Below are 26,054 nucleotides of genomic sequence, written 5' to 3'. Positions count from 1 at the left end.
GGAGTCTTCGAGACAAGAGGCGAACATCTAGTGCGCCAAGAAGTCCGGAAAAGAGTCCCCAACTCAAAAGAAAGAGCAACAAACGGTCGACAGTCTCTCTGAAAAGATCACCACAAAGGGAAGTCAACAGAAAGACTTCTCAAAGAAACTCGATCAAGAGTTGTGGAACCGAGTCTTTAAATTCTTCGCCTGACGAGAGCAAAGGTTTTATCACCTTGCTAAAACGTCAAGTGTTCTTTTGTTCTGTCAGCAAGAGAAAAAAACTGACGTTGCCTCGAGCAGCAGAAAGTCCAAAATTAAAAAAAGCGTTCATTGCATCAACATTACCGACGACATGTTATCGGAAAAGAAAGTGTCTTACAGCCATTCTAGCAACGTGAGTAGCGTTGCCTGTTCGGAATCGTCACCCCCAACAGAAATTATCCAAGATATCAAAGTCGAAGGTACCGGAACGCAGATCGAATGTTTTAAAAGTGGAACTAAAAGGCTTTGACGATTTCATGGAGAGTTATTACGGCGACCAGAGCGACGAACAAAATGAAAAGAACGAAAGGAGTGTCGAAGATGAGGCAAATAGAGACGCTAACCACAATAGTGCCAAGAGTGACAATAAGTGATGATGAACCTCCCTTGTGAGATTGTCGACAGTGTGATACCGGGCACCGTTATGTCCCGGTTTTGTTCGAAGTACTTTGCCCGTTCATTGGTCCAATAAATAGGTGACGCCGGCCGAAATCCCGCCCACTTTCGTTCACACTCTAAACGTGTTCGTTTCGTTCACTCCTCTCCTCTCCATCTACAAAAAAGACTGCGGCTCCGTAAAAGCGAGCTGGACAAAAAGACGTTGCTTTTCTTCGTGCATCGTGAAGCGGGATCCAACCGGCTCTTTCCAGAGTTACTCCGGCGTGGAAGAGGCATCAGTCGCTAAATGTACACCGGCCCCGAAGATGAGTGATACAATAAAAGCAGAATTAGTATCTTTAGAGATCATACCTTGTCGGTTCACCTCGAATCAAATATTTTAAAGGCTCATTTCCAAGACGAGTGTCTGACATGGCGAAAGTAATTATGAAAGGTTATATTATTTACGAATTACCTACGATTAAAAAAACTGTTCACGAGATACAGTCGCGGACAGAAAAAAGTAGGACGATGTTTTTTCGCTAATGTAAATTGGTTTACTCTTTCTATGGTTACTATTGAAATATTTATTTATTTACCATAGTAAGCCCGGTTTACTCCACTCAATTTTAGCTAAAAATCTTAATAAGACTTGTCCTACTTTTTTCTGTCCGCGACTGTATGTCTATTAATGTTTTATGATATTTGAAAAATATGTGTTTTAAAAAGCTAATCTAACGATATGACAATTAGCATTTTCATCCTCCGACTCAAAAACTGACAAAACTAGTAGGTTCTAGTAGTAAAACATTAAAACTCATTTTCCTGTAAGGGTCAAGACAGATGTGGCTGAAATAACGGATATCTTGTGAAACAAATAATAAATTCATGGACATCTAAAGAGAAGGATTTTGTAGATGAGACCAATATTTCTGCCGATCAGTCCTGCCAACAGCGATTAATTCTGATTAGAATTACGCCACTTGTGTCGCAAATATTCATTATTTACAGAATTCTCTATAATTATGATTTCATGACGATTGTTATAAATTTGTAAACGTTTAAAATCCCTGGATTTAGTCATCATTTGAACAGTCTTGTATTGATGGTTGCATAACCACAATACATATCAACGTTCTGCTTCTACCATAGAATCGATTTAAAAAAATTCTTTTCAATATTACTAGTTTCATTTTTGAACAAAACGAACAATTTTAATTTATTATCAACGAGAAAGAGAGAAAAAACATCTGCAACTGTTCCCTCGTCTAAATAATTGAAAGAAACAAATCGATTTATACACGGTGAGTGAGATAATTTCCAGATGAATTATGCAACTCTTTTAAAAATGGATGAACAAAAGTGGAATCGTTATTTGCACGGAACATCCCAGTTCGATGGCAAACCCTGGGAATGAAATGCAGTTCGTGTATCTGTGCGGAGTGTCACGCGTGAACAGTTGCATATACAGCATGTCCCAAAAAACCGTTGGAGTTTCGATTAAAACGAAAACATTTATTTATACATATTTTATTTGTCAAAAAATGGTTTTTACAGCTATGATATGCATTTTCTTTTATAACAGTAAGCATTGCAGACATAATGGCAAAAATAAAAAGGATGAGTCTGATAACAATCATGTTCAAGTATACAACACATAAAAAATAAATAACTATCGTGGCTAAGGTAACCAGCAACAAACGAAGGTACTCAGACGAACTAAGGAACTTGGAGAATTCGTGACTACCGTATCTCTTCCTACTGTCATTTTATGCAAAGTCGAAAAGTGCAAATGAACGTCCAACTTCAGCTAATTCTATCGTTTTAAAGCTCGTGTCAGTTTCCAAGGTCGTGCGTCTTATCGAGTGTAGATCATGATCGCGCGCGCGCGCGTTTCGGAAAAATATCAAAAATAACTGTCAAACTAGTGTCATGGTTGACGATCGCCGCCATTTTGTCTCTTTTGCGCCGGACGCGCGAAGCCGGTCACGTGAGCCGCAACGTCACGGACGGGATTCACTCGACCGAGCGGCTGTCATCTGGTTTCCACCGTGAAGTCGCACAAGTCAGCTCAATAAAAATCAAGAGTTCTTGTAAAATATTATTATTTTCACTATTGATAACAAATATGGACTTACAACATGGATTAGTGGAGCCGAACTGTTACTTTTTGCAGTGCGGTGCACAGTGTACTATCATCTATCGACGTAACACATAAAATCTAGTAGGTATGGATCACAATGGAAATAATTTCAGTGTTAAGTTGTAGTCGTCAATATATAAAATACAAAAACTTAACAACATCACTATTATCTATTTGGTAAGTTGGCACTCAACAAATCATCAAATCTGTAAACAATTTATTAACATCTGGTATAAAAGTTGTATCTATTGTGGGAGGGGGGAGAATGCGGCGACATCTGTCGGCGACTGTCCAATCAAAATAAATGAATGAAAACCGGCCTTGATCCAGTGATTGCGCGTGTGTGTGTTTGTTATAATAATGTACAATGCAGTGATGTTGGTCAGTTTATATCTAAATATATTGTATTCGTAATTCTATTGTTAGTGGAAGTGAGTGGCCCTGAGCTACCATAGAATTAGAGATCCCGATTTTAAGATGGACTATTCACAAAGCTAGGGGCGCGGGACAAGCCGACGGCTCTGATGTCACAATTTGTCATTTGACATTTCGAACTGTCAAGTTTGTTGGGTTATGTCGAAACAGAAACGGCAGTTTGACAGTTTTGCGCAGTTTTTGACAGTTTTCTTGACAACAACGACGGCAGTTAATGTAAGTCAAAACAAAAAAAGTTTTTTGTTATCTGAAATGAAGGTTGTGATACGGGTTTCGAATTGAAAAGTTTTTGTATTTTTGTGAATAAAATAATGTAAATAAAATAGCGACATAAATAAATAAATAATAAAATAAATAATATAAAAACTATATGAAAGAATTAAAAATATGTGAACGATGCAAATTTTTTAAGATCTTAAATTAAAGATTTTAAAACTTGTTATAGAAAAAATAAATAATTGAAATTAAAATTCTCATGGTTACAAAAAAATAGAAACAAGTGGTAAAAATTAGGGAGAAAAAAAATCTTGGAAAACTTGCGAATTTTACTAAATGTTATTGAGAAAAGTTTCGTAAATTGGCGAGGTCTTCCGCTGGTTAAAATTAGCACACTTATTTATGATACACCCTGTATATCTAAGATGGCAAATCCAATTTTTTGGAAATTCGCAAAATATTTTTTTTTAGAAAAAAAGAAAGTTTACTAAATATAAATGATAAAAGTGGTACCAATTAAATAACACTACAAAATTGAACAAGAATTTTTTTGAAATCTTTTCTGAAAAAAATTGAAAAAAGTAATTCCCGTTTTAATGCTAAAAAATTTAAAATTACGAAAGACAAATTTGCAATGGACAAAAAAGCTACTTTATGCTAATGAAAATGTAAGCTTCATGGCAAAAATGAAAATACAGGGTGGACCATCGTAGAGCATATTCTCAATAAACCATATTTCTCATTACGAAGGTCCACCCTGTATAATAAAATGAAAATCAATATGTCAAACGAAATTTTTTAAAAAAGATTGAATCGAAACTTCATTTTGCAAAATTAAAAAAAAAAAACAAATTTGAAAAATATTTTTGAAACTATCTAATCTAAATCAACAATTCAAACCGTAGGAAACGTCTTCATCTCGACAACAAGTGCCTACGTTGTAAACAACATAGATATGAACATTAAATACAGGATGACGCAAAGAATTATTCACTAATTTTGAAAATTTGTTGGTGGTGGTTTCGTGAACACGCCAACTCGAATTTCAGCACCCGACTGTCAAAAACACATACAGGGTGATGCATTTGCGCCAACTGTCACCGTACGTCACGTGACGTTTGTCGACTTGTCCCACCGTGCGTTCACAACTATCGACGGTGTATACTTAACAAAAATCGAATCGCTATCTTACTTAGACACTTATCGTTAAAAAAGTCGCATACAGCTCATCCTACCGTGTGTTACACATCACATACAAATCAATAAAGTATACATCTAGGCATGGGTGGGTGTGTATGTTTGTCGACAAGAACAGAAAGCACAGATGATCACAAAACGAACAGAATCGAAACGTACAATTAAAAATTAATAATAATAATAATAATTTAACAACACGAGATTGTTTTCATCACAGACTATCACAGATTACATCTGCAATTCTTTATTTTTTATTACTTAATATGTTCCCTACACTCACTGAATTTCCACTAAGGTTTATCGCATAAGATACAGAAACCGACTGTTTCTCGATGTAGTACTTCAGTCCCAAGACTCTCACGAGGACGACCGATTTCGCGCGCTTTTAATTCATATCATATTTTTTTTTTTAGTATTTTGCGTTATTTGTTTAAGGCAGTGCAATTTCCGTTATTGTTTTAGGTTATCACACGAACTCCATCTAGTTTACACTGCCTCAACTCAACTGACAGCACCTTTCATTAGTTTCGTGTAGTTTTTGGTTATGACTGGTGAATAATAAATTTAGTAGAGGCACTCGTAATGATGATATCAGTCAGGCAACTATATGCCGACCACTGGCCCGTCGGGCCGGATTGAGTATCCAGAAAAACCATAATAAATTACACTACTCAACTATAAGTATGTATCTATGTACAACAATATATATTTCTCTATTAAAAATATCATAAATATACTCTCTTAAGTAGGAAACAAAAATAGTAGTCCAAACTTATGACTAAGGCGTCTAGGTGCTGATATATATGCATAGCTGAGTACGGCCGGGCGTACAAGTATATATCATAAATATTATTCTATTATAGTACTATTTGTATATGATTATTGCTATATATTTCCCATGGTAAACAATGATCTCTAAAAAACAAAGGAACAACACATCTGCAGGATATTGCTATGGTAGACGGCACTGCGCACCGGTCAGTGGTCAGCTTCCAGTGTAAACACAAGTTTTTATTTCTTTTTTTTTAGTTTTTTTTTTTTTTTTTGTTACCAACCGAGGGCGGGTGCCGAATTTCCTCCCTGCATCATAATACTGCGAAGGTACATTTAATACCCTAACATATTAAGTAACTAAGGCGGCGCCAATGGAATGGATATCACTCACTCATCGTGGAAGATCACCAAATTACACTATGCGAAGGTGTACGACGAACGCGACCACCGACGCGAGGGGGCGGACGGACGCCGGCCTGGACGCCGTGCCAGAATCGAGACTCAAAGAGTGCCTTCAGAAAGGGTGGGTCACGGACAGAATGTCTCCGACTGATGAATCTGAACGTTTGTTTCGTGTCGAACGTGGGGGTGGTGAAAGCGAATTTTGTGTTGCAGAAAATATCGACAGAAGATTTTCGCGCAGAATGTTCATTTTCAGAACGAAACTCGTCGGATCTTGCACGTGTCTAACACGGAGACAGGATTGAGTGAACGTACTTTTACAAAATTCTGCTCTATTCGATTCGAAACTTTCCCTTCAATCACCAAATCTTTATATTCTTTCATTTTGAGAGTGCGTTTGGGAAAGATATTTTAAGAAATGTGCCGGATTTTGCCTTTTTTTTTTAATTCAGAATAGACAGATCTCAGTTGCAGAAAAATACTCGCAAGATATTGCGCAGAATGTTCGTCGATAGAATGATTCCCTTCATTAGATCTTTTTCCGGTGAATAACAACGTATTTGAGTGACATAAATAAGTGACCTCGACTTTTCCAGTATCCAACAATCGGTTTTAATTTTTTTCTGCTGACTTTTGTTATGTGGATGAACGGATGATCAATCAATCTGCTGTCATGTTGGTACTGACTACTGAATTTTGACGTTATTTTCGCTTGAGAATGGAAAAAATGACGGAATGAGTGAAAAAAATGAATCTTCACTTGCAGAAAAAATACTATCAGCATCTAAATGTCAGAATGTTCATCTCCAGAAAGTGATAGGTCAGAATTTCTGGGACAATCACTTTTGTTCATCGGATCTTTCTTCCTTATGTCAGTGTCTTTACTTTTAACACGGTGACAACATTCAGTGAACGTATTTTTGCGTTGACAAGTGACCTTGTGCACTTCGAATAATCCACTTGATTTTTTTTTAACTGTAAGGCTCAAAAATGTTGACAACTTCTGCTCTGCTGATCAACATTCCATTCGTAAATTCCTTCCTAACATGACACGTTGCAACATCTCATATTTTTAGAAACTTAAAATGCCAAAATATTGTCACGGTGCGGTGGTGCCTATTCTTGCATTTTGAGGTTAGTTTTAATTTATAATACCAACAAAAACTACACGAGAAGTGGAAGTGATGAACATTTCAACTATAGAAAAAAACAGTTTTGGAATAATTTTGTGCAGAATGTCCGTTTTCAGAACGAAATGAATATTACATGTCATCAGATATTTTTCTCGTGATTTCACTATATTTATTCTTTTCACACGCCAACATTAAATAAACATCTTTCCGTGGACCTTCTGAGTGACGTAAGTGACCTTGTCGTCTTTCGAACATTTTGCGACTCAGTAGATTTTTCTTTAATGACGGCGTCAAAGTTCTGCGAAATTCCATTCTGTTAAAATCCGTCCAGCTCAATTTTTATATTTTACTTCGTCTTTCTTTCTATTTGAACCAATTTTAGAAAAGCATAATTTTTTGAAAAAATATTGATTTTTTATTTTAGAAATGTTGGTCAGGTTGGTACTACCTGGTAAATTTTGACCTTAATTTCAGTCTACAATATAAATGAAAATGGTAGAACAAATAAAAGATGACTTCATTTGCCGAAACATATTTTCAAAATATTTTTGTGCAGAATGGTCATATCTACAATCGAATTAGGGCAAAATTTGCTTCCATCGGATCTTTTTCAGTATTTGTTCAGTGTCAATATCAGGTGGACGAATTTTACGTGCGCCACAAGTCGCTCTTGGAATATTCTGCAACCGAGTGGGTCAAAATTGTGTTCGTTTCGTTCTGTTGATGAACCTTCGGCTCAAAAATTTTCTGCGCCTTTTGACATGCGAGATCTGCGAAACGGACAAATCCAAGATGGCGTCCCAGTTCGAGTTTTCTAAATATGCCGTTTCGCCCCCTTTGGGTCGGTCGTCCGCTTAGTTGTACCGAAAATCAGGCGGACTCACCCATAAAATTCGAAACGTACCCCATTAACTAAGTTATAATTCTATCACAGCTCTTACAGATGCCTTACGAAGCAAAACCTATGATTAACCCCCCGGTCGTGACCCGCCCGATCAGTCCTCGGTCCGTCCGTCTGTTTCTCGGTCTAGTGGGGGCTCTCCTCCTCCGTGTCCAGCGGACTTGGCGACAGGAACTTGCGAACGTATTTGGGATAGTGCGTCTTCTCGTGGGCCTTGAGTATCGTCGACCTGGAGAAGGTCTTCCCGCAGAGGCCGCACCGGAACGGTCGCTCGCCCGTGTGCACCCTGCAGTGGTCCTTCATGTGGTGGCGCAGCTTGAAGGCCTTGCCGCAGAACTCGCACTTGAAGGGGCGGTCGCCCGTGTGCACCGGCAGGTGGGCGATCAGGCTGCTCACGTCCGGGAAGCTCTTGCCGCAGAACTTGCAGAGGACGACGCCGCCGGCGCTCGCCTCGCCCAGGTCCACGTCCATCGTGGGCGGCTGGTCGGTGGGGTCGGGGGGTGGCACGCCGCCGCCGAAGAACGCCGGCGGCGGCTGCAGCTGCTCGCGGTACTTGAGGGTCTCGAGGCTGTGGGAGAGGATGTGGCGGGTGAGCTTGCTCTGATGGGGGAACGAGCTACCGCAGTACATGCACGGGTAGAGGCGGGGGGAGTCCTCCCGTTCCAGCTCCTGCAACCAAACAATACAGACATCAACTTCTTGCCGAAGCGGGGGAAGTCGCGAGGGTCTTTCGTGCCGTCCACAAGAAGTTGACGCTCATTGATTGTTTGGCTGGAGGAGGAGGCCGCTGCTCTGATGGACTTTTTGGGGGGTGATGGGCATGGATCGCGCACATCTCGCGACGCGGACAAGCATCTCGAGCCAAAATGAATGTCAACTTCCTGACGGCAAGCACACAGCGCACCGAAATTTACAACCGAACACTTTGAGGTTAGGTTTGCCGACTTGGAGGCCGAAAGAGGCGACCGTGACGTTTCCGTATTTTTTCAACGTGCGCTGTCACACCTCGGCCCCCAAAACTACACAATCTTGTCGTCGTTACTCACTTCGTCAACTGTCAGATTTGCAACTAGAAATCTGCTTTATCAACGAAAACAATTCGCATCAATTTGTCTATCGGTTCTTCGTGAAACAAGAAATTACTTCACGAGTTCGATTACAAAACAAGATTAATGGACCAACGTAACTGACCCACAAGATTTAAACCGATAACCATTAGTTATTTCTTTTGTGTTGTAATGTTGGTAGTGTCACCGACTGCATTTGTTGACAGTTTTGTTGGGTGGTAACAGTGATTGTCGCCGCTTTTGTAACGTGAATGTCAACGTTTCAGCACCTTTACTCCAGTTCTTGCAAGTAGGTACAGTCGCGAGCATTAAATCTTGGCCTGTCACAAATTAAAAATTTTGCCTGCTTATTTCGCTGATAGAGAGGGGGCTAGGGTAGCAACCCAGTTGGGACTTCCAAAAAGTTGACAAGATCTTGATAAGACAAGGCAAACAGGATTTATTAGAGGTTATGCCCATTTCGCATTAGAGCGTCAAAGAATGACCTTGACGACCAAAATTTATTGCTCGCGACTGTACATCGTACGATTCCAATTCTACCACAGATTCAACAACAGTAGGACTAAATTCTTATTTTCATTCCTCAAACGAGAAATATGCACGACTAGCACGAATATCATAACCCCACTTTGTCTTTTTTTTTGGTCGTCGCACACGATACTAAAGTAATGTCAACAAGAAATTACAAAAGTAATTTTGAATGTCTAAGGTTGGTTACTATCAATTGAGAGATTCTTTGCGCAAATCTAACTAAATATGCCGCCAGAAACCAAAACTGATTGTGAAACGAAAAAACATCTGTCAGTTAGCGATAAATCATCCATTTGCAACTGTAACAAGGAATTTGCTGCCTTACATTTTTGACATGGTTACGATACCTTTTGTTTGTCACCAGAAACCACATAGCCGCCAACCTAACAAAAATTATGGCAACCTAGTCAGGAATATCCTTAAATCCTAAGGAGTATAGTCCAATTTTTACCCTTTTGAGGTGACGTCACGATTTCCTTCCTCGCTTTCTCTTTATTGAAACGACAGAAACAGAAAAAAACAAAAAAAGACGTTTATTTATTGATGGTCACTTTGAGGTTATTTTATGCTTCTGTCAATTTGACAATTTTTAATTTCTTTCACTTATTACATTGATTACAAACATAACCTTTCGAAGCAATTGTCAACAAATTTGACACTTTTATAGTTATTTATTATGATCAATTCAAATTTGTAAATTCAAATTAGTTAAGTTGTAAGTTATTCAAAATACGTAAAGTTACTAGATAATGACGTCATCGCAAAAGGGTAAAAATTGCCTATAATTCCTTGTTGACATTAGTATATTCAGTTTCATCTGTCAAAACCAGGTGTATCAATAAAGTGGGTACATAAAGTTTAAGTAGTTGGTGAACTAATCGTTTGACAGTTCCGTGTGTCAGTGTTGCCAACATGAAAACTCTTTCGAGAAAACTTGCCACTTGCACATTTTCAGTTGTCGATTGGATTGTTAGTGTTTTTTTTTTTATGACAGCAGACAAAGGAAGAGCGAAATGACGTTTGCTGCTTGATCCGTCGTTGAAATCACCGACTTTATTGATTCAAAAACAAGATTCTCAAGAACAGATTTAGTTGCAGAAAATAACAAAATGAACTCTAAATGGCAATTTGGAACAATTTTTTTTAAATACACATTTCAATATTTAACAGAAGATAAAAGTATAGCAAGTTGGTTTAAACAAAAAGTACGTTTTGCCACAGATTCAAATAAATATTTTTTTTATTCTTTCTCGTTCCACTTTTTTCTTTCTTGCTTCATTTTTTAAAGGTTTTTTTTTTCTTTTTTGTCACATTTTTCTGTATGTACCGGGTGACTTTCAATGATTGAGACTAATTTAGTGGGTTGGCACTCCCGAATAATTGTACGTTTAATCATTTGTCAAAGAGTTGTCTGTTGATTCGCTTTCTAGGTTAAGGTTTACTTAAAATTAGTTTCATTTTGACTTTTGAACTGTCATATTTGAATTTGACAGTCAAGTGTACCAACATAAAATCGTAAATGAGTTGCCAACAAAAATAATTTCAATCGTTAAAAGTCACCCAGTATTTTCTAACATTCATAGTGTTTTATAAAATTTCGTTTACTTCTGTTTTTCCTCAATTTTTTTGTTGTCTTAAAGTATTTAATCCTTTTGTTTTTTATCCTTTCGGTGTTTATAACCAGCTAACAGATACTAATAGCGTCAATTTATTAAAGATATGAGAAACTGGCAAATAATAATGAAATGAAAGTTTTCAAAATTCTACAAAGACAAGTATGAGTACAGATTCAGATGAAAAAAAAAATGGAAAGGAAAAACAAGCGAAGATTGCGAGATATTTTGGAAAAAAATATTCTCAATCTTGTGTTAATGCAGGATAATGCACGACCTGACACTGCACAACAGAATGAACGTGACCACCAAGACTAGCAGACTCGAATCCCACAAAACCACCATGTCTTTTATTTTTCTCTTCATTTAGTCACATAATTGAGAAAAGAAACCTTCTGGATTAAGTGTTAGAGCTTCATCAAGAATCGCAACCCACTTTAGACCGACCTACTCGAGTAATCCAGTCGAAAACAGTTTACAGTTAAAAATTGGATTAGAGTCATCATCATCATCGGAATCTCCTAGCAACAGTTATGATGCAATTTCGCTCACTTTTTACGGTACAAAGTCACGAAGCGCAATTAATCAAGAGTCGCAAGAAGATGATTAAATGTTTAAAAAGCAAGACCGTGACAAGTGGACTAATTTTTGCGGCGGCATTTTCCAATAGGTAAGTAATTGTGTTGTCACTGTCAAACTGCAATATTTTAACTTTTTACGTCGCCGGAGCGGCGACAAAACATCATGGATTTGTCTGCACTACAAGAAACACAAAAACGAAGGAATTGCACGATCGAGTGAAAGGCGTCGGTCACGTTGACAGTCGAGTTATTGATTCACTCTGTATACTTATTTGTTGTTAATTATTTTTTTTTGTAACTGATTTTTCTCTTGACCAATTGCATCACTTCTGAAGGATTAGTCACTCCTGTCGTGTCAAGGCAACAGAGGATAATGGCACAACAGGTATGAGCGAGGAATCAACACTGTAACTGTCCCATGTGGGTGCGCATGTTGGCTTAGATAATGCAGTTATCGAAATCTGATTATGCAATAAAACGCTCACACCTTTGGTGCACACGATGCAATTATTTTGCAAATACAGAGAGCTCTAAATACAATTAAAAAAAATATTGTTTTGAACGAGATAGTTAACCTCACTGATTTAGTTGTCTTTAAATATGGAAAGTCGAGACTTGCCAGCCAGATCGCCTGATTTAGGTCCCCTTGAGTTTCAATGGTTTGAGAATTAAATACTCTTATTCTGTTGAGATAATTTTAGGAGACGTTATTAACAATTAAAACAAATTAAGATATTGATTTAGCGATTTATTAAAAGAGAAATCAGAAGGAGAAGATCATGTTGAGAAAAAAATGCAATAAAGTTTGGCAGATGTTCAAGTGTTTTTTATTTTTCAGATAGTATTTTACATTTTTAATTATCCGAAGTATCTTTAGATTTTGTTTTTAAAAGTGATAAAAAATCAAAAAATCTTCTTTAGTTATGATTTTCTTGTGCTTAATACAATTTTTACGGTTTGTGCACGGTGGTATTCGGAACGATTATTCCTCCGCGAAAAGTTTTGAAATTTGAGTGAAGCGTCAAACGGTGACATTTGACATTTCTGCACTCGCTCGCCATTGGTCCAAAAATGACAGATGGCGGAACACTATCGGCAGGACCGAATCCGAGCGCGAAAAAACCATCGTCCCCACCCCACCCAACCTGAAACAGTCGCAATACTCACAGAATCGTGGGGGTGTCTCGAAAAGTCTGATGAACTCTCTCCTGTATTTTTGTCTTCTAGACCTCCGCTCCAGTCAACTTCCTTCTTGAGGCTCTGAAACAATAACGCCAGATGAAAAAAATCGCGTGTAGGCTTATTGCTGCGCTATTTGCATTCGCGTTGTAGGCTCCGGTGAGTGGGCGAAAAGAACGAGTTAATTGTATTTTGTTTTCGTTGATGACTGTTGTGTTTTGACGGTTGCCTTTGGAATAACAACGGCACAGTAAAAAGGACAAAAGGAGGTCGCAGACTTGAGAAAAATCGACGACGATTGGACAGCTTTAAAAACTGTCCATTGCTATACCTAGTGTTTGTTAAATCTTGAGCTGAACAGCAACAATGAAAGGCTGATCCCGCACAATTAAAACTGTTATTGTTGGAGAAAATTTAAAATCTAGAGAAATGTTGATTGAAAATGACAACTTCGAACGTAAACACCGTTCAGGTTGTTTTGGCATAATGGGAGGCCATGCTTTATTTTTTTAACGTTGGACACACTGTTTGATTTCCGTCACTAAAGTGCCTGACATGCGGACCTATCAAAATGAACATAACATGTTGCTGAATTTCCCGCGATGTCTGAGTATTCTTCTATTGCAAACTAGTAAAACTGACAACAATGCACTAGACATTGATGCTATTTATAACTTCAAACTTAGAAAAATCTAACCTAGTTCAACAGATAGCTTTACTACCAAATTCCATAGCCTCCCATTATGCCAAAACAACGTGAATGCATTTTATATTGTTTATAAAAATCGGAGAAATATCGATTACAACTGTCACTGAAGCATACATCAGTTGTTGATTGTTTAAGTGTTTTAGAAATTCTATGAAATATCAATTAAATAAATTAAATTGTTAAGAAATAGCTAACGTTCTTCCAATGCTTAAGTGTGTATAGCATTTTTAATATTCTGAGAAAAACAAAATTAAAGCAACATTTTTTGGACAAAGAAAATCTACAAACTGACACCTCCATAGTTATCTGTTTCAAAATCAAAAATCCACCAACAGTGCATTCTATCACGAAAATACAACCGACAACGTCGCCAGCTTTTGTTTTTAGTGTGTTTGCAAGTATCAGAAAAAAGTGGGGTTATGAAAGAAAACTGTTGACAGTTGTTTAGGTCGTAATTCATCGTGTTTTTATTCTCATTTTATTATTATTATCTCTCAAAAGTTGTGATACGGTAGCTGCCACCTTTTTGCACATAATAATTATTTTGTGTTACTCAACAGTTCAATGTCAAATTTTGGCGGGAGGTTGGGCCAACCCAAAAAATGAAATTTATTCTAGGGATTTCTTTTTTTCTGCCAACATAATTCAACAGGTGGTGGATTTTTGTTTTGAAACAGATTATGGTTCTTTTAAAATTCTAAGAAAGACGCATTTTGTTCCTAAAATCATCAGAACTATTCGTTCAAGTATAAAATAAAACAACAAAGATAAAATTCAATATTTTTATACTGGAAAATAACAATAAATAAATAAAAGCGTATAGTGTTTTCAAACTTATAGGGAATATTGTCATGGTTAAAATATTTTTTTCTGAATGTGTTGTGGTCTACTTCAGTTTCGCTGTAAATGACATTAACTTTTGGAAGACTGATGACTCGTCTCTTGTTTATTATTTTTTAATTATTAAACTAATTAAAATGATCAAAGTTCGTTAATAAGCGACAATTCGTATATTGGATGTTTCCTTGAAAATTTTGTTTTTAATTAATTAGTAAGAACATTTTTATGCAAAAAAAAAATATGGGAGTAACAGCATTCTTTGTTAAATAAATTAAACAACAATTTCTTGTATTTTCTTAATGTCAAATTATAGTACATAATATTGAAATATTTTATTCTAATTAGAAAAATGTTAACAGGTACCAGATTTTTAAAAATGATTGCTATTTTATCTAAAACATTAAAAAAAAGAAGTACTACAACTGTGAATACTGGTGTAATGTTTGTATCTTGAAGTAACGTGACATGGAAGAATTATTTTTGGAAACGTTTTGAGCTCGAGTACCAGATTATTTCTGTTTTTTTTTTTTTTAATTAATACAAATTTTCTTTTATTTCCGTCTAACCAAAACAGTTGAACACTCCCAAATGTAGAAGTTTTTCTAAATGGTACTCTTTAAATCCTTAATACGATTTGGCTAAATTATGAATATAAATGAATTCATAATAACAATAGTTATTTACGAACCGAGTGCGAGAAGACATTTTTCGCACATGAGCGCATTACTTGAGGCACGAGCGACGAAGGAGCGAGTGCTTCATTTGCGCGAATGTGCCGAAACGTCTTCGCGCATCGAGGTTTGTACAATATTTTTTGAAACGAACATTAGCATTTTTAATTATTACCCAATAGTTGTGAATAGGTGGCGCTTGCCCAAGTGTCAATCGAATTAATAACGATTTATTTTCATTCTTTCAAAATTTTCAACATCCAAATTGGGGAAATGACGTTTTCTAAACCAGATTTTATTATTATCAAGTCAAATCATTCGATTAGTGAAGTTAAGCAACGTCTTGTGTGGTCATTGTTTGGATGGGTAGCCGCTGGTGAAATCGCGTTATGTCGTATAACTTCAACACTTCACAGCTTCATCACTCAATTTCAGTACTATCTGCGAATCCGGCCTCGCTGCCGTACCCTCCTTTTTCCAATAATAATAACCATGCCAAAAGTGAAGACTCGATTAAAATATTGCAGTCTGCCATCTTCCTACCACACTTCCCGGGTCAATCCTGACCAATCGGGTCTTTCTCTATCCACGGTGACATTTCTAAAATGACCCATGGCTCGCCAAGAAACGTGAGAGCGTGGAAAAAGAAGACATCGACAATTTTGGAACTGGTTTTTCGCTTTTTACGATGAATTAAATTACGATAAATCTGCGATGAACACGACGTGTGGCGCTTACGCGAATTTTTCCACGCTCCTTAATAACGGAATCCATGTGACGGGAATATTTTTATCCGTTCAAATGTCAAAATCACCACGTTATTTGATATAACATGCGGCAAGGACAAGTCGAGAATCGATGAGCGATTTTTTTTCTCTAGGCCAAATCGATGCAGAATGACTGAAACATGAAGTAGGAAGTGAGCGCGCTGCAATTTTCAGTTTTACGTGACGTGCCGGACACGGTAGGCAAATAAATGTAAAAGTGAGTCGACACGACAGAGGTTATTTTAGTGGTAAAAGGTCAAAATTTACATTAGTGTTTTCAAATTAATTTAAAAATGTACAATGTACAATTGTTACAAATTTTGAAAGAAACAAAAAATATACACATTTACTCACTTCAAGAAATATGTAAACTAGGGAGTAATACTGTTCGTAGTTATCCAGTATATGTATGTAAATGTCATTTTATCACACTAGTGCGGTAAAGTGCATCATTATAAAGTTCGACATTTTGTACTGACAGCATACAAAGTATTTTATTTACAATTTATTACTTAATTTGCCAAACAAGATAAATTTCCGGTAATGTACTTAACACTGCTTCATTTCACTTTCACCACCGTGTTTATACTTTGAAGTTTCATTAATTATTTTTTTCGTAATAATATTGTTTCACACAGACAAACTTGTGTCATTAACAAACTCGGCCCACGACCTCGTCGTGCCAATTTCACGTGCTTGAGATAATAATGTCTATCTATCCCACTTGTTACGTAAACAATTATTACGTATAAAGAAAGAATACAAAAATGTGTGAATAAAAATATAAAAATTTGTTGTCGTTTTATGAATTTGCTCTCAAAAAAAAGAAATGGCAATTTTTGTAATCACTCTGTGTACACAGTTAGCTACACATTAACATATAGCGAGTGTCTCCAAAAACCCATTTCAGATGGATCGGCAATTAATTTAAAAATAATGATTTTTTTACAATTTTTAAGCTTCTCTGGTGTTGCTGATAAGTGATAAGATAAGTGTTATTTGAGAATTGTTGAAAGTACTTTATTTAATTTAGAGATTATAATATCAAAAATAGATATGTAAATAAACAAACAAAACCTCGAAAACATTTTTCTTTTCAGAATTATAAAAAAAAATCATCTATACACACTTTAAGGGGATCAAACAAATTTTGAATTGTAATTGACAGACAGAACTAATCGTGATTACTTTTCAATATATACAGGGTGTATCTGAAATGCGTGTGTTAATTTTAACCAGTGTAACTTTTTTGACAAGGTTCCGTTTCTATCACAACAGAAAATTTTCGTCCTTACCCACAGGGATGTATACAGGGTGTTATTGAAATGCGTGACTAAATTTTAATCACGAGCTACTGGCTTCATGTAGAACTCGGAAAAAATATTTAAAAAATTCTGTCAAAAAATAAAATGACATTATTTTTTGAGTTACAATTTTTTTTTTTGCTTTTAATCTTCTACGTTGTCTCATAACCTAGTAGGTAAAATTTGCTCACATTTTAAAAATACACCCTGTTCATCATATTTTATAAAACGTACACCAATGCGGTTTCCTTGTTTTAAAGTATATTTCCTAGAAATTACTTCGCATTGGCGTACATTTTATAAAATATGATATACAAGGTGTATTTCTAAAATGTGCCTAAATTTTACCTACGTGGTTGTGAGACAACGTAGAAGATTAAAAGCAATAAAAAAAAAATATTGTAGCTCAAAAAATTAATGTCATTTTATTTTTAGACATAGAATTTTTTAAATATTTTTCCCGAGTTCTACATAAGGCCAGTAGCTCGTGGTTAAAATTTGGTCACGCTTTTCAATAACACCCTGTATATATATATTTTAAATATAATTTGGACTTACCAGAGGCACTTGTTGAACTGGCGGCATATTCGAAGGTCCGGGAAGCGGTTCACCGATCGGCGAGGGCAGCCTCGTGCAGACGATCGGCGCCCCCATCCCCGAGCAGGCCATGTTGTTGGTGTTGCTGTGAACGGTCATGTCGCTGGGGCCGCGTTCGACCGCTGGCGGCGGCGGCGAGCTGCGCGCGTTCTCCGCCGAGGGCGGCCTCTTCGGCTCGCCCTCCAGGTCCGGCGGGGTGCGGCAGACCCTCAGGTTCTGTGGTGGCGGCGGCGGTGACGGCTGCAGGCGATCGACGCCGTCGAGCGAGGGCGACCTCGACGGCTGCCGCCTGGTCAGCTCCGTCGGCTCGGTCTGCTCCGGCTCCTGCTTGTAGTCGCGCGTCATCTCCGCCAGCCCCTTCACCTTGAGGCTCTCGGCCGTCTTCAGCAGCGCCGACAGTTGGCAGTACTCCACGTTCACCTCGCCCTTGTACATGAACTCGATGAGGGTGCGCAGCTCGGCGAACCGGACGTCCTTGAGGATGACGATGGGGTGGCGGCTGGGGTGGTCGACGAACAGCGTCTGGAAGTAGGAGGAACACGCCGACAGGACGACCTTGTGGGCGCGGATGGAGTGGCCCTCCGAGCAGGCCAGGGTTACGTCTACTAGACTTTCGTCACGGAGCAGTTGACTGAACACCCCGAGCAGGTTGCTTTGATGATTATTCCACCTCAAACAGTAATGCTCGCTTCCCATCTCTCTGCACGCCGATCAACACTAGAAACAAAAAATTACGCTCATCAAGGGACGACGACACGATCAAAAAAATATGTATTGGGACGACGCATTCACACGCTTATCCTTTACACCGCACCGACCACCAACACATTTTACAAAAAATATTACTACAATAATAATCATGATGCAAGAAGTTGACAAGAGCTGAAAGAGGTAACGAGTAGACTGAAGAACAGGTACCTACAAAAAGAGGGGCAATACTTCAACGAGAAGAAGAAAACCAAATACATATACCTATTTAGGAACAGTATTTATAAAAAAAACTGAACATCGCGGAAGAGATCTGAACCAAGACCAGGATAATGGCAGGGAACAGATCTATAGATGCACCGCAGAGAACGATTAAAAGCAAAAACATCTCCATAGATGCAAAGATCAGGATCTACGAGACAGTGATGGGACCTTTAATAAGACAGAAAAAACAAAATTAGAAGTGCGGAAAGGAAAGTACTAAGAAAGATATTTGGAGGAGAAAGGATGGGCGAAGTATGGAGAAGGAAAACAAACGAAGAGATAAAACGGCTTTAGCATGCAACAAATACCCTGCGATCGAAAATTTAAAAAAATCGAGAAGGCCGTGATTAGTACGCTTTAGTTGGCAACACGTCAAAATTTAATTCAAATGTCATCAGATGTCATTACAATAGAGACCGTCATTATTAATTATTGACTATTAAAATTTGCTATTACAATATGTTCACTTTAAAGCAAAAAATGTTCATTGTGCAGTGTTACTTCATGGAGAAAGACTTGAGAACGGCGAATGGTCCTATTCGACACCTCTAGTTTTTGAGGAATTTCAAAAAAAGTTTCCAGACTTTCAAGGCACTTACGAACAACTTGCCTTGATTATTTTGTTTTTCAATACTTGAATACAACGTGTTCAAAAACAGGCCTGGCACAATTCCCGAATTAATGCAAGTAATTACTGATAACTGCAATTTAATTGATGTCCCGACTTTGCAAAGGTCATTTAAATATGAAGCGAAGAGTAACATTATGGGGCTCACCGTTGATTAAAGACGCGGGAGTTTTAAATATCATTGTTTGATTGCACTAGGTGAGGAATAGTAATTTATGCAACGAGTTTCTGTGTAAATTGGGCTTTTCTAATTGCCCGAGGGACAAGATTAAAACACGAGCGTAGCGACGGTTTTAAGGCATCGAGGGCAATTAGAAAAGCCCAATTTACCCAGAAACGAGTTGCATACAAAATTTTATTGTTTGAAACGACGTCCCTGAAGCTTCCAAATCTTTTAAAAATGGTTTCGCATTTGCTTTTGACAGTTTTGACAAATTTTTCAAGACCTGTCAGAAATGTAACGTTGAATGTAATAACGGTTCGTTATCTGCTCATTTTGCTTTAGGGCAGTTAAGAGGCAGTTTACAAAGGAGAAAAACGAGAATTTATGACAGTTGAAAACAATAAATTCTTTTACAACCGACAGGTCACACATATTTTACTCCTTTATGAAAATCAAGATTTCAACGTTCTCAAAATCATTAACCTAACTTTTAAGACTGACATCTGATAATTCAAATCTTTACGAATTGCCAACTGAAATTTTTGGTCACAACCAACTCTATTTTTTTTCTCAATCTCACGGTATAACAGAGGAGGTAAAAACACAACGACTTAGATGGCCAGGGTATGTGGAAGGGATCGATGAAGGAGTCCCCAAGATGTTGATGACGTGTGAAATAGGCGGGAGAAGGAGAAAAGGTAGACCAAGGAAAAGATGTAAAGGAGAAGTAGAGGAAGACTTAAGGGAGATAGGAATAATCGGTTGGAGAACAAAAGCGAAAAATAGAGAGAAGTGGAAAAATGTAACAAATAAGCCATGGGTCTGCTCGTTTCGTAGAGCTACACTAGATACAGGGTGTATTAAAATGGCGCATAATACAGCGTAATCAAAAAGGACTGTTTAAGTTGGCAGTATTGATTTTTACTTTCAAATGGTATAACTGGAGTAACTTCCGGTTGTTGACGACTTCACACTGACACTAAAATATCTGTCAAAAGACGTATCCGGTTGCAGTATTGCAAACAGGCGAACAACAAAATGCTCTTAATTGTATTACCAACTTAAATAGTCCTTTTTGATCACCCGGTATTAATGTCAAAGCAAATTTCCAAATTTCCGAGTGTTAACAGTAAATTGGTACTAGAGTTTTTTGCTTGTATTTCAACATAGATTCGTGTGATGTAAATACTATGCGCCATTTTTAATTCAGCCTGTATACAGGGTGTTTTCGAAGTTAAGGCGTTTCTTGTAACACGAAGTACGATACATTATTCTTAAGTATTTTAGCCTAAATCTTCTCAGTAAAATGTTTATATTAACGGAGATAATTGATGGTATATTTTTATAGTTTTCTAAAATTTTGAATCCGGTCCTGTCTATTTCACTGACGTGGCCCAGGATGGTGTCTTTCTGGAAATCGCTCTGATAGTATTGCCCATACATTAGCAACATATTTGTGAGCTCGTTATTTTCGCAATGACAATCCATTCAGACTAATTAGATGACAACTCTGACAGGATTTTTGATTAACCTCCATGCTCACTTGACTTTTTTTTTGTTCGGCATTGTCAGGATTTGAGAATTTTCTCCTGTGTGAACGGATTTTGATAAATGTCACAACTTGTCAAAACGAAACGTCAAGCTAATTTCAAAGATTTTAAACGATTTGGAGCCTAAAAAAATGTTGTGAAACGAGCGTTTTAAACTGGCCCACTCTTGCCAAAAAAAGCCCAATTTACACACGAACTCGTTAAATAAACTACTATTTGTCAATTCTAATTTCTAACAAATCATGGCAAATTCAATTTCAAAAAAATTAACTTATTGTGTCTTCATTGCCGTACACATTTTACTAAGATGATTTTGGCTAAAGCTCTTTAGAACAACGCATACTATCACATGTTAAAAGAAACGCCTCAACTTCGAAAACACCCTGTATAATATTGAGGATGCTGTATATACTGATTCGTCGTTCGATCATAGAAGTGAAGCGATTCTAGCCGCCGTTAATATCTGGATGTCGAATGAATAAAATTCAACATGAGTAAAGCACCAAATTTTGGTGTATAGAAAAATAAACGATACTACATCAATGATGTAAGAATATAATTAGTGCTCTCAAAGGAATTATCATCGCTTATTGTGTATTATCGTGATGATAATTAAATCCGGCCTCAATACCGTACCTCCTTTTTTACACACAGTTAGATGCTAACGGCGTAGCTGGTTGTGATTTGCACGTACACGGATAGATTTGCCGCCTCCAAATTTCTGGATCTGTACTAGTAGATTTGACATTTGACATTTCACACTTGTCACTTTGCAGTTTTGTTTGCTCATCTTTTTTTTAAGTTTTAAAAAATAACGGTGCTCCGTTAACAGGAGCCTTTTTCGAGGCAACCCCGTACAGGACTTAGCATTAGACCTAATAATCACTCTCTTGCTTTAGCAGCAATAAAAATGCAACAGAATATTATTTATTGCAATTTCTTATACCTAAAAGGAATATTTCACCGTGTCTAGGAAACGTCTTGGTGGTCCGCATTACAGACGCTGTCAACAGATTTGTTCGAAAAATTCATGGAAAAATGCTAGGTTGACAAAGATGAATGATTTTGCTGTAGGTTCTCGTACAGGTTTCACTTCCTTCGGAAAAGAGCTCAGTTGGAGTCGGATTTGCTGTCACATCCCCCGTATTCGCCTGATTTGACTCCATTTGACTTCGACGAAAAAATGTTTTGAAGATGTTGGGGACTATGGCATCGCTGAACCAAGTGTAGTGATCCTCTGGAAGATATCGCCCAGTAAAGGGAAGAAATCCTATTACATATCACATCAGATGAAGGAGTTTCAGACTCGTATTGAACCATTCAATGCATGCCAAATCGGTATTGCAGACTGGTAAATTACAGAGTTATTCTTTTCTACTCAATTTATTTCTGTATTAATTATAAGGAATTTGTTACACATTGTATTCGTTTTGCTGCTCAATTCCTGTTTATGGAGGACTTTGACAAGTCCAATTATTATTGTGTGACTTTTTCAAAGTAGAAACCCACAAAACTGGTTTAAATTAGACAGTTTTAAAGCCACTTTTTATATTTTAAAATTATTGTGGTTTTATGAGGTTCATGTACCCTCGTTCTAACAAAAAATTATGTAAAAAAGTCACCTTTAAACAGTAATAATAAAATGCATGATCAAGAGCGGTTGTTAAAAACAAAAGCATAGAAAACGTGTGGTGCAGCTTTATACAGGGTTATTCTAAATGATTGTAGTCGAAGTAGGCCATGCCCATGTTATGAAGTTTTTGCCCCCTCACTGTGAACTGTCAGTTGTGTCGCTGTCACTGACATTTTTTAGGTGAAAAGTGCGGTGATGAGGATTTTATTTATTTTTGTTAAATTAACGATTGAATCCAGAAATATTGAGTTGTTTTACAATCAATTTAAAAATATTGAGTTGTTTTGCACCCAATTTAACACATCATTTTGATGATTTTTTTATACATTATTACTGCATTATTACGCACAACCACAGAGTAAGATTCACATAACCTAATTTTGATTTTGTAAATTTGGGTGCTATTGGACCGTATCTAAGAGAGGGTGGCTCGGTCAAATTGTGACTCATTCATATAGGAACCGTTCTCAAACCAAAACCATTTGTGACCTTCGTTCGTAACAACTATCGTAGTATGTAATGAATGACATTTAAGGCTGCATTATATCGAGCGATCAAATTAATTTGTAATCGAGTCATCCATGGTAAAGTCATTAGGTAAAGCCAATTTACAACAAAAATGTATTAATCAAAATTAATTTCAAAGGACTGAAAAAAAAACAAGGAATCATATTTGTCACAAAGGCCTGACATACGATTTAAGTTTAAAATTTGTGTAGTTTAAAGTGTTGCTGATTTGGAGTGACATTTGGCAGGTTTAGTCTACAATATTAATCCGACCAACACATTCCTTCTATGTTGTTCTGAATTATCATTCATTATCATTTATCTTTTGTGTATATCTATGTACCTACGTAAAATTATTAGTCCTTCGAGCCGGATAATACGTACCACAGGATATTTTTACTGACAACATTTTCAGCCTTACTTTAGCGGAATACTAATTGATTTACAGTAATTACAATACAACTGTGTTACACAAATAATGAATCAAATTTATTTGATGTAGTGTCCAAACCCGAATGTTTATTTATTTACTGAACAAAATTATGAACAACTTCAGTCTTTCTCTCCTTTAGTCTAACTACCGAGCGACTTTTAATGATTGAGACAAATTTAGTGGGTTGGCACTCCCGAATAATTGGTACGCCTATTCATTTGTCAAAGAGTTTCTTCGCTTTCTAGGTTAAGCTTCTAGAACTAAATAATCACAATTTGATTTATTTTTACTTTTGAACTGTCATATTTGAATTTGACAGTCAAGTGTACCAACATAAAATCGTAAGTGTGTTGCCAACCGAAAAAAATAATTTCAATCATTAGTCACCCGGTAGTAGTTAGAAAGCAAAATAATGATTAGCATTATTATTTTTCTAAAGTTCATCCTCAGAATTCGGGTTTGTTTTTTTCTTCAATTTTTTTTCCACTTAGAACTCTTTTTTTATGTTCTTCCAATCTCTTCGGCTTTTTTCCTCTTTTCTTGTTTTTATGCTTTGATAATTGCATTACGTTTTCATGTATAGCTACTTTCACAGTTCTTAAATCTTTCTTTTTACCTCTGCTTCCTCCCATCTGTCCATATCTATCTATATTCATATCTGTTCTCTTTTTGGCTCGTCCTCATTCCATCCACAGTTCATAATTTCTTATACCACCCATAAATAGTTGAAGAGTCAACATATTACTCGTATTTATATAGAATCAGTCAGTTCTTTTTCTTCTAATTCTTTTCTATTTTTATTACAAAAAATTGTTTCTTTTGATAATTTTTTTCTCTCCGTTTAGCAATATGTAATACATTTTATCCAAAATTGGAAATTGTACAATTTTAATATTTGTAGCTTGTTTAGTTCAGTCAAAATAACGGCCGTGAAATTGGATTTCGCGGCCTGTTTTAGGTACGCGAAGTGCTCGTTTCGCGTACGGTTGCACAAAAAAATATTTTAGTCTTTTAAATCTGCTGTAATTTTCTATTCAACAACAGACACCTCTCAATGTATGACAAAACTCATCTTCATAATACACTTCTATGTCGTCATTGGCACTTTACTATCCACGTGACTTCAAAATTCTTATAGGAATCCGACATCAAACCATAACACTCAGTTTCCATATTCCGCGGCGACCCGAAACTCAATTTTGCACATTTCTATCGCTCACGTCAACCGCCATCAAACCATATTCTTCATTTAATAGAACACGTCGGCGCAACAATGACGACTGTCACCGTTCTCCCAACAAGAACGAGCCTCGACCGCAGAAACTCTTCTTTCACGATGATCCTGCAAGTCGCAGTGAAATTTAGCGGTTTTTCTGACGTCACTGTGAAATGATGAAGCTTAAAATGTAATCCTGCACGTCTTGCTTCACTAACCTGCAAAATACAAAAGCGTGTTCTGCTTGGATTGCTCCGCAGTCGAGGGTCTCGCCAGGTCGGCCGACGAAAACGTCAAAGAACGCAACGAAAATCGCACGAGAGTGACACATGTCATAAATGAAATGTCAAAAGGGTTTGTTGACAGGCGCCGACAGCGCCACGCTTGCAAAATCCGTTGCACGCTCTCTAAAAATTCTATTTATAAATTAGGTGGCTTTCTTTTTTGTTTGTTGTTGTCATCGTTTGACCATTTGTGGAAGCTCGATCGATTAACAAAAACATTTCGCCACACTGTCAAATACAGGGAGCGTGGCTAATTACGTGGAGCGCCATCTATCGACGCCGATGCTCGATAAACGAGTGATGACGAATTAAGCTCAGACGTGACCGGAATGCGTCTACCCTTCGGCGCGCAATTAAATCAGCGGTGTTTGTTTTTGCGGTGATCGTTGCCTGGAGCATTTTGAAATTGTGCCAAAATCAACAGGCAAATGATGCAAAGTTTGGAGCTGTTCGACGGTGATTTTGTTAAAATATGAGAGTTGTTTTGAAGTTTTGTTCGGAAGTGTTGTAAGACAGCTGCGAGGTCGATTTTTGTGGAAAATAAAACTAGGCCAGGTGCAACGGTGCAACGTGAGACTAGACGAGACCTGCAAATTGATGTTATCTAGACAAAAGTGAATTGTAGGGTCTGAGTGCAATTTAGGGGTTTTACAAAATTAATAAGTCCTAAACAGGTGAAGTTTGTAGGTATTGCAAATGTACGTCTTTAATAGATTCATTCACTCGTATTTTGACAGTTCTTACTAAACCACGTGATTATCTTAGTGTTAATATATATTTTCAAAGATGCGTGTACATTATTGGAATGTTGAAACTGTTTAAAAATTGTGGGAAAAAGCGACAAAAGAACAAATATACGAAATACAAAATGTATTATTGTCATCGGAAACCGACTTATCGCGGAATCAGGCGATTCAAAATCAAAGAAATTCCTTTTCGAGAGGATTTCCCTTGCCATTCAACGTGGAAACGCTGCAAGCATTCGGG

The 26,054-nt window shown here is 37.1% G+C and overlaps 1 protein-coding gene across 6 annotated transcripts in view; it reads right to left on the bottom strand.

Moving 5' to 3' along the window:
* LOC138136171 (protein bric-a-brac 1-like) overlaps window positions 1-26,054 on the bottom strand; it is a 77,460-nt gene that overhangs the window by 8,565 nt on the left and 42,841 nt on the right. For all 6 annotated transcript variants that reach the window (XM_069055228.1, XM_069055226.1, XM_069055227.1 and 3 more), the window contains exons 2-3: window positions 17,643-18,398; window positions 12,782-12,874 (exon numbers count right to left, since the gene is read on the bottom strand). In XM_069055228.1, the coding sequence (XP_068911329.1) occupies window positions 12,782-12,874; window positions 17,643-18,377 (828 nt within the window). In that variant the 5' untranslated portion in view covers window positions 18,378-18,398. The remainder of the gene's footprint in view (window positions 1-12,781; window positions 12,875-17,642; window positions 18,399-26,054) is intronic.

The sequence above is a fragment of the Tenebrio molitor genome, chromosome 8 (assembly GCF_963966145.1).
Source record: "Tenebrio molitor chromosome 8, icTenMoli1.1, whole genome shotgun sequence".
NCBI lineage: Eukaryota > Metazoa > Arthropoda > Insecta > Coleoptera > Tenebrionidae > Tenebrio > Tenebrio molitor.
This window is presented reverse-complemented; position numbering and strand designations above follow the sequence as displayed.